This window comes from Pseudophryne corroboree, chromosome 9 (assembly GCF_028390025.1).
Source record: "Pseudophryne corroboree isolate aPseCor3 chromosome 9, aPseCor3.hap2, whole genome shotgun sequence".
Lineage (NCBI taxonomy): Eukaryota > Metazoa > Chordata > Amphibia > Anura > Myobatrachidae > Pseudophryne > Pseudophryne corroboree.
The window spans coordinates 361,096,035-361,114,218 of NC_086452.1; the positions used below are offsets into that span (position 1 = coordinate 361,096,035).

General features: G+C 44.7%; 1 protein-coding gene across 2 annotated transcripts in view; it reads left to right on the forward strand.

Annotated features, from left to right (window-relative positions):
• Positions 1-18,184, forward strand: part of GRAP2 (GRB2 related adaptor protein 2) — a 412,159-nt gene that overhangs the window by 278,066 nt on the left and 115,909 nt on the right. For both annotated transcript variants that reach the window (XM_063940721.1, XM_063940722.1), the window contains exon 3: positions 16,998-17,089. In XM_063940721.1, coding sequence (XP_063796791.1) covers positions 16,998-17,089 — 92 coding nt within the window. The remainder of the gene's footprint in view (positions 1-16,997; positions 17,090-18,184) is intronic.

The following is an 18,184-nucleotide window of genomic DNA, read 5'->3' on the forward strand; positions in this document are numbered from 1 at the left end:
CCACGCCCCACTCAGACCTCACAGACTGTGAGCACAAAAACCAGCACCGGATCCCCTGCCGTGCACAGAGCCTATAACCACTGCACAGCAAAAGACCCGAACTGGAGTATCAGCTGCGCTCAGGTTACTCCACTAGCACTTGTCTCCCGGTTGCCATGACGACGTGGCAGCACAGGGCAGGAGACCCTAACAGTACCCCCCCTCTGACGAGGGGTCAAAGAACCCCTACCACCGGGTTTATCGGGGAACTGCGAGAAGAAAGAGCGTATCAGTCTGGGGGCATGAAGATCACAACTGCGCACCCACGACCGCTCCTCCGGGCCATACCCCTTCCAGTGCACCAAAAATGACAGCCGACCCCGAACCACCTTGGAGTCAAGAATCCTTTCAACAACAAACTCCCTCTGGCCACGTATCAGAAGAGGGGAAGGTCTTCCACTGGAAGAAGGATTACTAATCGCCCGTTTTAAAAAGGGAACAATGAAATGTTTTATTGATACCCAAAGAACGGGGCAGATCTAACTGAAATGCCACCGGATTGATAACCCTGGTGATCTTATAAGGGCCGATGAACCGGGGGCCTAACTTATGAGATGGCTGTCTCAACTTCAAATTCTTGGTAGACAACCAGACGAAGTCTCCTAATTTGAAGCTGCAGGGTCTTTTCCGCTTATCAAAAACCCTTTTGGTCACTAATGACACAGACACAAGGGCTTTCTTCACTTTCCGCCAAATACCTCTAAGGACCGAAACCACAGAGGAACCACCAGGCGTGGAGTCCAGGGGGTCAAAAGAATTGGCCTTAGGATGATGCCCATACACACAAAGGAAGGGAGAGATCCCTGTAGCAGAGTGAGCCGCGTTGTTATAGGCAAACTCCGCCATGGACAGATGAGCAACCCAGTCAGTCTGACACTTGGAGACATAACACCTGAGGAACTGCTCCAAGGACTGGTTCACCCTTTCAGTCTGCCCATTAGACTGCGGATGGTAGCCTGGCGACAAGCTGACAGAAATCTGGAGATCGGAACAAAATGCCCTCCAGAATTTGGCCACAAACTGGGATCCGCGGTCAGAGACCACATCAAGTGGCAACCCGTGGAGACGCACAACATGCAGCATAAATAATTCAGACAGGCGTCTGGCTGATGGCAGCCCAACCAGTGGAACTAAGTGCGCCATCTTCGAAAACCTGTCAACGACAACCCAGATGGCTGTCATCCCCGAGGATTTGGGCAAGTCCACCACAAAATCCATTGAAATGTGGGTCCATGGCTTAGATGGGATAGAGAGTGGATGTAATGGGCCAACAGGAACCCCTCTAGGAGTCTTATTTCGGGCACAGATGTCACATGCCCGAACCCACTGATCCACATCCTTAGCCACCGAGGGCCACCACACCGCCCTAGATAGCAACTCCCGAGTTCTGGCAATACCCGGGTGACCTGCCGACTTCTTGGCATGGAATTCCAGGAACACTCGCTGTCTTAACCTAGGAGGCACAAACAAAAGACCTACCGGAAGGTCTGGAGGAGCCTGCTCCTGTGCTCTAAGGACTAATGATAAGAGGTCCTGGGTAATGCCCACTTTAATACATGATGGGGAAACAATGGGCAACGGCTCCTCGGTGGTCTCCTGGATTGGAGCAAAACTCCGCGAGAGCGCATCAGCCTTGATGTTTTTTGACCCAGGGCGATATGTTATCAAAAAATTAAAGCGAGCAAAAAACAAAGACCATCGTGCCTGCCTGGCATTGAGACGCTTCGCTGACTCTAAATATGCCAGATTCTTATGGTCAGTGAGAATTGAGACCACAAACTTAGCCCCCTCAAGCCAGTGTCTCCACTCCTCGAGTGCATCCTTAATAGCCAACAATTCCCGGTTACCCACGTCATAATTCATCTCAGCAGGCGAAAATTTACGGGAAAAGTAAGCACAGGGATGAAGGCGATTATCAGACACTCCCATCTGAGAAAGCACTGCCCCAATACCCATCTCAGAGGCATCCACCTCCACCACAAAAGGACGCTCTGGATCTGGGTGTCGCAGCACCTTGGCCGAAACAAATGCCCTTTTGAGACGGGCAAAAGCCGCTTTAGCCTCACAAGACCAGTGAGCAACATCCGCCCCTTTCTTAGTGAGTGCCACCAAGGGCGCCACTATAGACGAAAATCCAGCGATAAATCGTCTATAAAAATTTGCAAAGCCCAGGAAACGCTGAAGCGCCTTCAAACTAGTGGGCTGCACCCAATCAAGGACTGCCTGTACCTTGGAACCCTCCATTTGGAAACCTTCTGGGGAGATAATATATCCTAGAAATGCGATTTGCTGAACTTCAAATTCGCACTTCTCCAGCTTCGCCCCAAGCCGGTGGTCTCTGAGTTTCTGGAGGACTAAGCGTACATGCTTCCGATGTTCCTCCAGGGAATGGGAGAAGATTAGGATGTCATCTAAGTATACAACTAAGAATCTATCCAAATATTCCCTGAGCACATCATTCATGAAATCCTGGAAGACTGCCGGGGCATTACAGAGCCCAAAAGGCATCACCAAATATTCATAATGCCCTGAGTGGGTATTAAAGGCAGTCTTCCATTCATCCCCCTCTCTTATTCGGATTAGATTGTACGCACCGCGTAGGTCAATCTTAGAAAAAATGGTGGCAGTACGAAGCTGGTCAAACTAGACCGAAATGAGAGGCAGTGGGTATGAGTTTTTAATCGTGATACGGTTCAATTCCCTGAAGTCGATGCAGGGTCGCAACGAACCGTCCTTTTTACCCACGAAGAAGAACCCCGACCCAACTGGAGACTGTGAAGGTCTGATAAATCCCTTAGCCAAGTTCTCCTGAATGTACTCTGCCATAGCCTGAGTCTCAGGACGTGACAGGGAGTACAACCTGCTCTTGGGAAGCTTAGCATTTGGCAACAAATCAATGGCACAGTCATAGGGGCGATGGGGAGGTAGTACCTCTGCAACTTTTTTGGAGAACACGTCCGCAAAATCTGCATAACACCCTGGCAATCCTGGCAAACTTAGCTGCGAGAGCCTGACTGGAAGGCTCAAGCAACTCCTGAAACAATCAGTACCCCAACTAAGAATCTCCCCAGAGACCCAGTCAAATTGAGGATTGTGGGCCCTTAACCAGGGTAACCCCAACACCAATGGGGCAAAAGTACAGACAGTCACATAAAAGGACAATTTTTCAGAGTGTGTGGCTCCAATAAACAAAGAAATCTGGCTAGTGCAAGAGGTAATTTTACCTTGGGATAATGGTTCCCCGTTTAACCCACAAATCTCAATTTCCGATGCCAAGGGTACTAAGGGAACAGAGTGTTTCAGGGCGAATTGGCGGTCCATAAAAACCCCGTCGGCCCCACTGTCCACAAAGGCCTCAGTCTTGACAGTTTGACCGAGGATCTTCAAGGTCACCGGAATGATAAAAGTCTTCTTGGGAAATTCTGACTTCTGGCCTGACAGGATATTTCCCATCACCCTCAGGCCCTGAAGTTTTCCGGCTTTTCTGGGCATGATACTACCACATGACCTTTATTCCCACAGTACAAACACAACCCCTGCTGTCTCCTCCGCGTCTTCTCACGCGAGGAGAGGCGGGTAGCCCCAATCTGCATAGGCTCCTCAGAAAATTCCTCAGAGTCCGAGGTTCCCTTGGGAAGGAAGGAAATCTCAGTCTCCCTTTCAAGCCTACGCTCTCTCAGCCGTCTATCCACCCGGATGGATAGCTGCATGAGCTGATCCAAGCTATCAGGCAAGGGATATTGTACCAGTTGGTCCTTTATCTGGTTAGAAAGACCTCTTCGGTACTGGTGTCTCAGGGCTGGGTCATTCCACTGGGTATCATGGGCCAACCTCCGAAACTCCGTACAGTAAACCTCAACTGGCCTTCGCCCTTGCTTAAGGATCGAAATCTGAGCCTCGGCTGAGGCCGTCTTGTCAGGGTCATCATACAACATGCCCAGTGCCGTAAAAAAAGCATCAACACTTTTAAGCGACGGACAGTCAGGCTGCAACCCATATGCCCAGACCTGTGGGTCTCCTTGTAGCAAGGAAATCACTATGCCCACCCGCTGAATCTCCGACCCAGAAGACTGAGGCCTAAGCCGGAAGTATAGCTTGCAGCTCTCCTTGAAACAAAAGAACTGCGAGCGATCTCCAGAAAAACGATCCGGGAGATTTACTTTCGGCTCCTTAACCCCTGCAGGTGCTGCTGCTGCGGGAGCTCCGCCAGCAGCCTGGGAGGTGTGCATTTTAATGGACAAATCATTAAATTGTCGAGTCAGGACCTGCACCTGATCGACCACCTGTTGCAACGTATTTTGAGGGGTATGCTCCATATTCCCACAAAATTTCAACAGGAGTATTAGGCTGCTGAATATGTTATGCACACCAGTGCCTGCAGGAAAGTACTGGTGTCAGAACTGTTATGCACTCCAGTGTCTGCAGGAATGTACTGGTGTTGAACTGTTATGCAAAACAAATGGACTCACAGACAAACTGGGGAATATGACATAACGTACACAGAAGGTGATAGGGTAACAAAATACACACAAAGTGAACAGAGAAGCCCAGAGGCTAAGGAACTGGGTATCTCCCTTGTATTAGAACTGCTCAGATGGAAATAGCAAGATGTTGTGTTTTAATACGTAGAGAACCCGAAATGCTGTTGCTAAGGGCAACAGCAAAACCCTAAAGGGTTACCAACGTGTGTGGCAGTAAACTCCTTGGTCAGAGATGGAATGATAGACACAAGGAGAGTCTCCACAATCCTGATTATCACTTGCAGTGCACAGGTTTTAGCTTACTGCCACTAAACTGACCCCTGACACCTAGCACAGTGAGACAGGATTAGACAGGCAAGTCTTAGAATACAGCCGCAAACTTGCTAAGTTCACAGAGTAGTAACAGAACCCCAGCAAGCTAAACGACTGACTCCAGTCTTACTGCTAGGTCTGGATTGGCAGAGTGTAATACCAAATCCCCAGGCCTATTTGCAGTAAGCAACAAACAAATACAAAGCTACACAGTACTGGCTAACTTTCATGAACTGACTAACCAACAAAGATTCAGCAGCATCTGCTTACCCTGAAAAGAGGCCTTATAAAGCAGGTGCTGTCCACGCCCCACTCAGACCTCACAGACTGTGAGCACAAAAACCAGCACCGGATCCCCTGCCGTGCACAGAGCCTATAACCACTGCACAGCAAAAGACCCGAACTGGAGTATCAGCTGCGCTCAGGTTACTCCACTAGCACTTGTCTCCCGGTTGCCATGACGACGTGGCAGCACAGGGCAGGAGACCCTAACATGTATGGAAGGGCGGCGCTGGGAGATCACGATCTTCCTGCGCCGCGTCACTAGAAGCGTCACCATGCCGGGTTGTGACTGCTGATGGGAAAGGGGCCGAGCACGGGTCGCAGCAGGGGGCAGCTCCCGTGTCAGGCTCCCGGCTGCGACCCGTGCTCGTAGGTGGAAAAGGGGTATTAGTGTTGTGGGGAAGTGTGTGTGGGTGGGGGTGTTTTATATGTGTGTATGCTTGCATGTACTAATATATATATATATATATATATATATATATATTCAAATGGACAAACCCCCCTCCCCAAATAAAACTCCTGTATTTGCCACTGTGATACACACAAGAGAGCCTGTATTAGTGCACCTATTACAGGCTTCTCCACTGTCAGTTAGTAGCTTGTTAGTAGCTTGTTTCCTGAGGCTTACTCTTTCTCCTCTCACTCCCCCCCCCCCCTTCCCTATCTGCAGAACCCCCAGTCAGAACCGGATCTAGGGGGGGGGGGGGGGCGAAGGGTGCGACACAGTCATAGCCACGCCCACTTTTGAGCAGAAGAGAGCTCTCCTGGGAGAGCCTGAGGCAGAACGATGTGCCGCAGCGTATACCACTGCCACAGCAGCTCAGAGGAGCCAGGAGAGCAAGGGTTACAGAGCATTTGCCCCTCACTTGCTGGTGTGTGAGTACTAGGGCTAATAAATACAATTACCCCATAGCACAGTCACATGTACATAGAACAATCACAAGGCTCTATCTCAGTCTCACTCAAAAAGTTCAGTCAGAATTGAGAGAGGAGGAGTTAGGAGTGCAGATGGGAGGAGTTGGGACTGTAGAGGGAGGAGTCAAGATTAAACCGTAAACCGCCCCCCCCCTAAAGAAAAGTCTAGATCCGTCCCTGCCCCCAGTACCCCACACAGATTCCCTTCCCTGTTTCCTCACAGCTCCAAACTCCACCTCTTCCCCACACAGAATCCCCTCTCCTGCTCACTCTCACCCCTCACGGCTCCAACCCCCCGCCCCTTCACCATCCGCTGCAAAAAAAATGTAAGGACATTAAAGTTTAAACTTTAAAGTAGTAGTTACCATCAAAGCTGGATTAATGTCTGTCACATGTGTAAGTATGTAATTTATACTGTATGTGTATAATGATGTTGGTGTGATGTCGGCGTGTAGCCCTGCTGTGTAATGTAGGTGTGATGTTAGTGTTTAGCCCTGACAATAGACATGCCCATACAAGGAGATAAACACGCCCCTTGGGTGGACTGTGACACGCCCCCTCAGCAGCGTTCCGCACGGCGCATTAGTGTGCAATCTATAATCTCCCTGAAACTACTTTTCAAAAGTAGGCAAGTATGGTTTAAACCGATGTGGCTAAATAACAAGGTTAAGTTATTAATGGACAGAAGAAGGCGAGCATTTAAAGCTTTTAAATCTGTTGGGAGTAAGGAGAGCTTCCGCTGCTACAAAGAATGTAATAAATTGTGCAAAAAGGAAATTAGAGCAGCTAAAATAGAAAATGAAAAACTAGTTGCAAAGGAAAGTAAAACTAACCCAATTTTTTTTCAAGTATATCAATGGCAAAAGGATAAAAAGAGACACCATAGAACCACTTAAAAATGATCTAGGAGTATTGTTAACTAGTGACAATGAAAAGGCAGAGATATTGAACACAGCCTTCTCGTCAGTTTTCACTAGAGAAGTAAACATGGAGGAAATTGAACAATTTAGCGCAAAGTATAATTACCAAGATTATTTAACGTGTTTAAGTGAAGGAGAAATCAAAAAGCGATTACAAAATATTAAGATTAATAAATCTCCCGAACTGGATGGACTGCACCCAAGGGTTCTTATGGAACTAAGCTCAGAGTTAGCTAGGCCATTATACTTAATCTTTAATGCTTCAATAGCAACTGGCATAGTTCCCAGGGACTGGTGTATTGCAGATGTTGTACCACTATTTAAAAAGGGAATGAAATCTAATCCTGGAAATTATAGTCCGGTAATCCTGATTTCTGTAGTAGGATAAATATTGGAAGGTACTGTATAATAAGGGATAGCATTCAGGAGTATCTGGGATGCTCAAACGAAATGTGTAAGAACCTTCATGACTTTGTAAAAAATAGGTCATGTCAGACTAACTTAATTAGCTCCTATGAGGAAGTGAGTGCAAATTTAGACATGGGTAATGCGGTGGATGTGGTCTTTCTAGATTTTGCTAAAGCCTTCGAAACAGTTACTCACATGAGGTTGTGTCTTAAATTAAGGGAACTTGGGCTTGGTGATAATATTTGTACTTGGATCAAAAATTGGTTGGCTAATAGGGAACATCGAGTGGTAGTCAATGGAACATTTTCAGGTTGGACTGAGGTATTAAGTGGTGTACCACAAGGATCTGTGCTGGGACCTTTACTGTTTAACATATTTATAAATGACATAGTAAATGGTGTTGAGAGTAACATATACATTTTTCCAGACGATACTAAGCTCTGTAGGATAATTATATCAGATCAGGATGTTGTCTCCCTTCAAAGCGACTTAACTAAACTGGAGGTTTGGGCAGCCAAGTGGAGTATGAGGTTTAATATAGAGAAATGCAAAGTAATGCATTTCGGGATCAGAAACGAACAGGCAACCTATACATTGAATGGGGTAATTCTTGGAAAGTCAGTAATGGAGAAGGATTTGTGGGTGATCATAGATAATAGACTTGGCAGTAGTGCCCAATGTCGGGATGCTGCAGTAAAGGCCAATAGGGTATTAGCATGCATAAAATGGGGAAATAGAGACTAGAGATGGAAGCGTAATCCTGCCATTGTATAAATCATTGGTACGGCCCCATCTGGAATACTGTGTACAATACTGGGCTCATCAGTATAAAAAAGACATAGTAGAACTAGAAAAGGTGCAGAGAAGAGCTACTAAATTGATTAAAGGTTTAGAGTCCTTGGAATATGAGGAAAGGTTAGTTAAATTGGCAATGTTTACACTAGAGAAAAGGCGTATGAGAGGGGATATTATTAATATCTTCAAGTGCGTGAAGGGACCTTATAGGGATCTTTCGGGTGATTTACTTATTGTGAGATCTGTACACAGGACACGAGGTCACCCTTTAAAGTTGGTGGAGAGGGAGTTCAACACCAAACGAAGGAGGGGTTTATTTACCATACGGACTGTAAGATTATGGAACACACTGCCAGAGAAAGTGGTAATGTCTGAATCTATCGAGATGTTCAAAAAGAGGTTTAGATACATTTTTAGCCGAAAATAGCATCCAAGGATATCATTTGTAAACAAAGATAACTTGGTGGAATAGCACTGTAGGATAAACTCAAAGGACAATGGTCTTTTTTCAACCTTAACAACTATGTTACTATGTTACTATTGCACCCATCCATTAGAAGCTGGCTGTCATAAATGTCCATGCATTGGATTCCTCTTCTCCTTACCAGGAGTAGTAAATATACCAGTAATACTAAACATTGCTGCATCCAGGAAATGATAGGAGCTCTGTAGGGAATTGGGTGGGGAGGGGGTATATCGTACCAATGTACTATGTAATGGAAAGTGAGGCATATAAAAACATCATCAAAGACAGGACACCACTTTAAATGATAGACAATAAAACATACTAGTACTATAGCTATGGCTTTTAAAGGACCAGCATAGACAAGTATTCACTACATACTTACCCACATTCATTTGAACTTTTCCTCTGCGGGAGAGGCTGGTAGACCATGATGGGGACGGGGACAGACTAGTAGTGTCATTAAGCCCCACAATGCTACAATTCATTAATTTCAATAATGGGCGATTGAATCGCATCAATTGGCCCTGCCCCTCCAAACAGACCGCGGATTCACAATGTTTATCTCCCTATTCTGCCAACTTCACTAGGAAGTGGGCGAGATGCGGGAGGGGTGCCCATTCTTCTGAGGGTGTGGTGGACTACCAAAAAATTGGGTGTCTCACGCAAGTTCTGGGACAGTAGGTATGTGTGATTCACTATGACATTCAATATAAAATACAAATCTACGTCCAGCGATTACAATGTACAATAAAAGAATTCAACTTACATCACCACTTGATGGTCATAAGTGGTACTACAGCATTTTTCACCTTGTTTTGTTATAAATTAATCTGTGTAATCCATGTCCGTGTATATGTGTGTGTTTGCGTGTGTGCATGAGTGTGCGTGCATGTGTGTGCAGGCTTAGGCATAGTTGAAATTAGCAAATTGTGTGCAAGATAGTGTTGTTCTATGACCAGCCGCAAAATATCAACTGTAACATGCCGTAATTATCATGTAGCAAGATATACAACATTATATTATGTTTGGCAGTCATTAAATGAATGATGTGCTTATCTTAGTGCTAAATGTGCCATGCCCCACTCGTGCAAAAATTTCGGGGGTGATTCAGACCTGATCGCTGCTATGTGTTTTCGCACAGCAGGCGATCAGGTACTAACTGCACATGCGTATGCACCGCAAAGCGCACACGCATTGGACAAGAACAAAGGGCATCGCTAGTCAGCGACGGGATGGTGCGAAAAATCCAATCGCACAGGTGTTCGCAAGTTGGTTGACAGGAGGAGGCCATTTGTGGGTGGTAACTGACAGTTTATTGGGAGTGTCCAGAAAAACAGTTTATTGGGAGTGTCTCTCTTCTCTCTTTTGCCTCCAAATAACTTGAACGACTGGTCTACAGCCGTCTCACAAGCTACCTCTCTGAAAACTCCATCCTCGATCCACTACAATCTGGCTTTCGCCCACTCCACTCCACTGAGACTGCCCTGGTGAAAGTCACCAATGACCTGCTTTCGGCCAAATCCAGGGGCCACTTCTCTCTGCTCATCCTTCTGGACCTCTCTGCTGCCTTTGATACCGTGGATCATCCTCTCCTCCTCCGCACACTCCAAAACGCTGGCCTCTCTAGCACTGTCCTTGACTGGTTTTCTTTTTACCTCACTAACTGTTCCTTCTCTGTGTCTGCCTCCGGAACCCCCTCACACCCTTCCATCCTTCCTTTTGGTGTCTGTCAGGGTTCTGTGCTTGTCCCCCTTCTGTTCTCCCTGTACACCTCTTCCCTCGGTACGCTCATTAACTCCTTTGGCCTTCAATAACACCTCTATGCTGATGACACACAACTCTACTTCTCCTCTCCTGATTTGTCCTCATCCGTCCTCTCTCAGGTTTCCAGCTGCCTCTCTGCAATCTCCTACTGGATGTCTGAGCGATCTCTGAAGCTCAACATGGACAAAACTGAACTCATCATCTTTCCCCCATCCAGAGCAACACCCCCGACCAATATTTCTATCATTGTTGACAACACCACCATCTCCCCCTTTCCCCAACTCCGCTGTTTGGGCATCATTCTTGACTTCTCCCTCTCCTTTGCGCACCACATCCAAGCTCTGGCACAATCCTGTCGGTTCCAGCTACGCAACATTGCTCGTATCAGGCCATTTGTCTCCCAGAGTGCAACTAAACTTATCATCCACTCACTGGTCTTCTCACGACTCGACTACTGCAATGTTCTCCTCACTGGCCTCGTTTGCTCCCATCTTGCTCCCCTCCAATCTGTCCTGAAGGCTTATCTTCCTCTGCCGCCGCTCCCCTTCGACAAAATCTACACTGGCTCCCATTCCCCTACAGAATCCTCTTCAAACTCCTCACCCTCACATACAAGGCCATCTCTAATTCCACTGCTCCCTACATCTCCAACCTCCTCTCCCTTCATACTCCCTCCCACCCCTATGGTCAACCAATGAACATCGCCTCTCCACCGCCCTGGTCACTGCTTCCCATGCTCGAGTTCAGGACTATGCCCGTGCTGCACCCCTTCAGTGGAACGCACTGCCCAGCTCCATTAGACTCTCCCCTACCTTGCAAAGCTTCAAACAGCACTAAAAACCCACCTATTCATCAAAGCATACCCTCCCGATGCATAACCTAGTCCTGAGGCCGCTCCTCCATCCCCCTGCCTCATGCCTTGAACATCTCAGCTTTGCTTGCATACTGCCATCAGGCTACCTCCCACTTGCTTGCACCTCATGTCATCTGTCTGTCCACCCTTCCCACTAGATTGTTAGCTCTTCAGAGCAGGGTCCTCTTTCCTCGTGTTATCTAAGCCCTCTTCTCGACACATTTCACTCGCAGCTCTCCCCTACTCAGCGACCATCTTTACCTGCTTTTTCTTTCCTGTTGGTAAAGGCTCATCTCCATCTATGGCCACCGGCCCCTATTAGTACGATGATCACTCCCTCACTACTTACATCTTAGCTGTATTATGTCTTGAGAATGTGTGGTGCTCCTTGTTACCTGAACTCTATTTTTGTTATTTATTTACTGTAATGCTAAGTTTTGTCTCCCTGTACTGTCCTTTGTACGCGACTGCAAAACACTTGTGGCACCTTATAAATAAAATGTAATAATAATAATAATAATAATAAAGGCGTACCCAAGCGTTTTCAGGGAGGGTGTCTGACGTCAGCTCCAGCCTGTTCTCATCGCACTGTAGGGGTAAGTCCTGGGTTGTGCAGAGACTGCACACAATGGATTTTTTCAGCTCGGCGTACACATAGGATCGCACACTTGCACAGCGAATTTACACTCCCCCTGGAGGCGGCGACTATCTGAATGCAGGACAGCAACGTTAACAGCCCAGCAAACAGGTCTGAATCACCCCCTTAGTTGCTTACAGCTATTGCAACTTGGCATTTAAACTTGCATATAATACATCTTATATACAGTATCTATGTATAAATTCCACCAAATAATAATTGTGTAATAATGTGATTTCCGACCCAGTAATCAGAGCTTTGATGTCTTGACATTATTATGCATTATACATTATAATAATGCACTGTACATTATTTCAGCTATTGCAGATATTAGAAGTAATTTGGTGACTTGTAATATCACTATACTTTGCCGCAGTAGTTATATCATCCAATATATGATGTATGTCTGCTGCAAATTGTGCCAGTAGCAGCTATAAAATGATTGCCAACGAATATGTTAGGTTGTTTTTTTTTCCACCACAATACTTTAGACAAGACACGCCATAACAAAACTGCTTTAATTTCCCTGGACAGAGGCGAGTTCAGGATTGTTGTCTCTCCAAAACGTTTTAAACAAATACAATTTCAGGTTATACCCTCCTCGCGCTTTCTCTTCCCAAGAGATCGGAGACATGTATAGCTGGAGGGATAAAATGAAATTGCTGGCTTCTCACCTCACGCCATCCTCATTCTGAAAGCTTCAGTCAATTAACATAGAGAAAGAAACCGTCGTGAAATCCATAGAGTATATAGATAAACAGGCCTTGCTGTGATTCATTACTCTGGGAAGATGCCTTAATAGGGTGGGTTATATTTTTCGGAGACCAGAGAACGACCTGTGTGTGATCCAACAGACAAACATAAACACTCCTGTTAGTGACCTGTTCTATGTAATAAATTAGCCCCTTGTTTTTTTCTAAAATATACCCACAGACAATTCACCCAGTATTTTGTTTAAAGCTACAAACAGTATTTGTTCATTTCTCTTCTATGGCAAATACAGAAGACGCCTCTACAATGAGCGCAGACCTGTTTTAGAATAAGATTGCAATTAAAAAATTTATGGATATCTGTTTGTCAATGTAAAGGTTATCACATCTCTATCTGCCAGGAATAGACCTGAATCAATATGATCAGTATGACATGACCCAGAGTGTAGAATTTGCAGATGACAGAAGCCTGGTTCACCTGACCTGATCTTCTCATTCCCTCTTTGAGTCACTGGTCAGAATTTGAATTGTCAACTCCTTTTCGAGTCCCTATAGGCAAGGAGGAAACATATCTGCTCAGCAATGAATGATGATAATGATGATGATGATGATGATGATGATGATGATGATGATGATGATGATATACAGTATAAATTGCTCAGGTCTCACTTATGCCCACAATAAAAGCCTTTATGGTTACGTCTTCAGTTCATAAAACTCTCTCATAATGCTGAGATAGAAACCAGAATGCTTATGTGACAGAGTTTATTTATTAACAATTAATATAGCGCACACATATTCTGTAGTGCTTTACAGAGAATATTCAGTCATTCACATCAGTCCCTGCCCCAGTGGAGCTTACAATCTATATTCCCTATGGCATTTACCCTCACATATATACAAGGATTCTTTTTATGTTTGCAAGAATAACATTAACCTACCATTATTTATGAATTGTGGGAGGCAACTAGAGAACCAGGAGGAAATCTATGCAAACACTGAGAGAACATACACACTCTACACAGACAGGACCACGGTGGGATTTGAACTCAAGTCCTCAGTGCTGAGAGGCAATAATGCCAATCATCCTGCCCCAATGTGCTACTATGTCTACAGTATGTCTTCATGTTTCTTTCTGGGTGTCAAATGCCACCTACTTCTATTAATTACATTAACATTTATCTAATAATAAATTCTGAACTAAAGCTTTTTCCAATGCCAAAACAGAATTCAAGTTCCAAACTCCACATTTTGGGTACCGTACATGTCAAGGATGAAAATGTCCTCAGCTTCCTTGCTATACAAAATGGTAGAAATAATAAAGTAACAATAAAAACACAAGCTAGAGGTATGAACTTTGATTCCTATAAATGTACATTGCAATTGTGCTTCTATATAGCCTATGAAGTTCAAAGGAAAGAAAATGGAAGCAGGTACTTGGATTCAGTAGATTGGGCTCATGAAAAGAGTACAAAGTTCATAAGCACATTGGAAGCACTCTGATGTAATTTTCCTGTGTTTACCAGGATTCTTTTCAACTCAGCTTTTTATAATATATATATATATATATATATATATATATTTAATTTTTTTGATCCGCTCACTGAATCAATTCACTAAATTTAATGGAGTCCTATCCAACACAACTAAAACTCCTGTGTCTCTGCCAATGAGCAGTTCAACTGGGGCATCCTGGACTTTACTAACTTCAGACTGCATTGTAGAATCACTGTGTGATAATGTAAGAAACCTAAAGAGCTTTTGAAGTTGCAATCCATGCCGGGGTCTTCAGGTCTACACAAGTGTGCAGCCAGCTGCAATGACACCAGCTATTGTATTATTGTATACTGTTATCTTAATAAATAAATCAATTCCCAGGGAACCTTGGCTTATAGGAGCAGATAATTACAGCCTGATACATTGGGGGTCATTCCGAGTTGTTCGCTCGCAAGCTGCTTTTAGCAGCTTTGCACACACTAAGCCGCCGCCTACTGGGAGTGAATCTTAGCTTATCAAAATTGCGAACGAAAGATTCGCAATATTGCGATAAGACATCTCTGTGCAGTTTCTGAGTAACTCGAGACTTACTCGGCATCTGCGATCAGTTCAGTGCTTGTCGTTGCTGGTTTGACGTCACAAACACACCCAGCGTTCGCCCAGACACTCGTCCGTTTCTCCAGCCACTCCCGCGTTTTTCCCAGAAACTGTAGCGTTTTTTCGCACACACCCATAAAACGGCCAGTTTCCGCCCAGAAACACCCACTTCCTGTCAATCACATTACGATCACCAGAACGAAGAAAAAACCGTGAGTAAAATTCCTAACTGCATAGCAAATTTACTTGGCACAGTCGCAGTGCGGACATTGCGCATGCGCACTAAGCGGAAAATCGCTGCGATGCGAAGAAATTTACCGAGCGAACAACTCGGAATGACCCCCATAGATTTCTGCAATGCATTCACAGCTGTGAATTAGTAAGCAGCGGCTGTGCGAAAAAATGCAAATGTCCCAGCCTCTGGGATTTGTATTGAGACGCACAGCGGCAGCTATGCATTTCCCAGCACAAAGACTCAGCTTTCGCTGCAGATCAGTCATTTGTGTGCAGGAAGATTGACTGCAGGAGACATTGCAGGAAGATTGACGCTGGAGACATTGCAGTTGCAGACTTAAACGCACCCCAAAACAGTCACAACATATTTGGTCCCAGTAGCTAACGCCACCTGTAGATGGTATTAGTCTATTGTAGGCTATGGGCTACTGTTTCACAGACTCTTTCAGAGAGGCATTCTCTGGAACCCTAACCATAGTCCCACACTGATGCATGCACTGGCAGACATTCGTGCATGCACAGTACACACAGAGACACCAAACCAGGAAGCAGAGTGATAGCGTATCTGTTATGGGTGCAGGGTAAAGGTGGAGGGGCTGAACCACACACCCTGCAGAAAGCGTGGACTGGCTGCCCACTATACCATCTGTCATGATCTGCCCTCTCCCAGTGCAGCTGCCACACCCTACCCGCTACAGCGGGTGTAGGCGACACCATCTTTCCACCAGATGTAAAATTGCTTTGCTTCAAAAAAACAAGTATAGGATATATTATCCAGAATGCTCTGTGCCATTTTGCATTATTCAAAAAACTGTTTCAATTTTATTTGGATTTATTTTTGTATTTTTATTTTTGGTATTTGTTTTACTTTTTTACTTTCTTCATAAGAGGTTTTCATATTATGGGTCCCAAATATTATTGTATAGAATTTTCATAACCAATCCATAACTTATGAAGCAGCAAAACAAGTGTTTTTTTTGGTACATAAAATAAATGCATATATGACAAAGCAGTTCCATATAAAATGACTCCACTTACTCTATGACGACAAAAGGTCTTACTGGCCCACAGGGACAAAGAGGAAATCCACAGTGGGCCCCACTGCCTGAGAACCTACCTCCTTACATTATTGTACTGCACAGGACTATGGTGTACTGCATATTCTACAGTGCATTCCTGTTGTTAATATGGTGATTTAATATACATGTACTAGCAGTTTTTACTATATATATATATATATATATATATATATATCAAAATAGGTGAAGTGGCACTCACTGAAAATACAAAGTTGTCTGCTGGGGTGTCCAAAATTCTAGAGAAACTTGTTTCCACAAGGTCCCATAGTATATCCAATGTTTAAAGAAGGCACTCACCAGACTGTAGTTGAAATGCAAAAAGGCGTTTATCAAGTTTCACATCAAAATTAATGCATGGTTGGTCGACGTTTCGGTCCTAGCCGGACCTTCTTCCAGACCAGAGTATACAACCGTCACAATCACATATGATATGTGATTGTGACGGTTGTATACTCTGGTCTGGAAGAAGGTCCGGCTAGGACCGAAACGTCGACCAACCATGCATTAATTTTGATGTGAAACTTGATAAACGCCTTTTTGCATTTCAACTACAGTCTGGTGAGTGCCTTCTTTAAACATTGGATATATATATATATATATATATATATATATATATATTTATTATTATTTTTTATTTTATTTAACAAGGTGCCCAGAGTAGACCATGCACTCCTTAATGGTTAGCCAAACCTCTGTGGTGGCTGACCACAACCCCTCTGGAGACACCCCTGATCATGGGCCCCTACCATTGCATTACCCCATGGCGACACTGGCTACTGTATATGTTTTGGAGGAAATGTCACAAGAATTGTCCATCTAGAGAGTTTGCAGGTTTAAATGAGGATTCATTTTCCTCTGTATATTTAGTCAGTACCTTTGGGAACAGCTCAGCTCACATGCTTACGGAGGTGATAAATGGTGCCCACCAAAAATAGACCTATCATGTAATATAAGATGCAGATTATAAGGTGAAATGATTGATGATATTTTTAAATGTTTTCTCAACAGATTCTTGGCTCAGATGATAACTGGTATAAGGCTGAACTCAGAGGCAATGAGGGATATGCTCCGAAAAACTATGTGGATATGCGTTTTCCAAGGTCTGTATTTATGATGAGTACAATGACACCACCAAATCCAAAACGAAACAAAGAAAAAATATTAATATCTGTCTCACAAAACCTGCAATTAAAAACAATACTTTCAAGGGGCAATTAAGGGCCAGATTCAAAGATGGACACTTTTGCAGCTGTGTCTTTGGGTGCAGCTCCTGTGCAAAAATCTGCTAATGTCTACAGGAGGCATCTGAAGTAAAAAGATCCAAAGATGCAACATCAGTCATGATGGCTGCAGCATCATCCATCTGAGTAAGCCTAAGCGTAATCAGAAAGGCCACTTCCTTCCCCTTTGCGAGGCCAGTAAATCAGCATTGGAAGATGCAGACACTCTCCTCACCATTATAGAAACAAGAAAGCAGGTGTACCATATAACCATTGGAATTATAATAAACTGACCCAAACATTGTTTCCGATGTCCTTGACATAAAAAAAAGTGGCCAATATTATGAGCCTGCCCACCAGTCGTCACTGTGACCTCATAGAGCAGGTCCCTAACATTATAGGGATTTGCCTCTGGCTGCTCAGTGTTAGAAAGAGGACAGCAATACAGTAGCTTCAGAGTGTTAAAAAAGTTGAAGTTAACTGATCAATGTTAAGGGGGATATTCAATTAGCCCCCAAAGAGACATCGGGAGTAAAAACTTCTGATGTTTCTTCGGGTTTTGCAGTCGGCCTATTCGATTTGACCGGCCGTTAAAAAGTGCAATACACAGGTTCAGTGAAACTTATGTGTTTTCGGGTGAAATAGCCCCGTTTTCGGATGAAAACGGGGCTGCTATCGGGGACTTTGCTTCGCCTGCCAGAGGCAGGTGAAACAAAACCACAGATTAGCTGCGGCACGCGCTGGCTTATCTGGGCTAATTAGATAGCCACCCCCGGCGATACTTTTACACCCGCAGTCGGTGCGGGTAATTGAATATCCCCTTAAGTGTTCAAAAAGTGAAAAATGTGTGAAAAATGTTACATAAATAAGAAACAAACAGAGTGACATAGGTGTTAAAAATTAAATGTAAGATGGTGATGCCCAGGACCTGCCTAGTGAGGCACCTGCCTAGTGGGGCTTGTTTGGGGGTAGCCG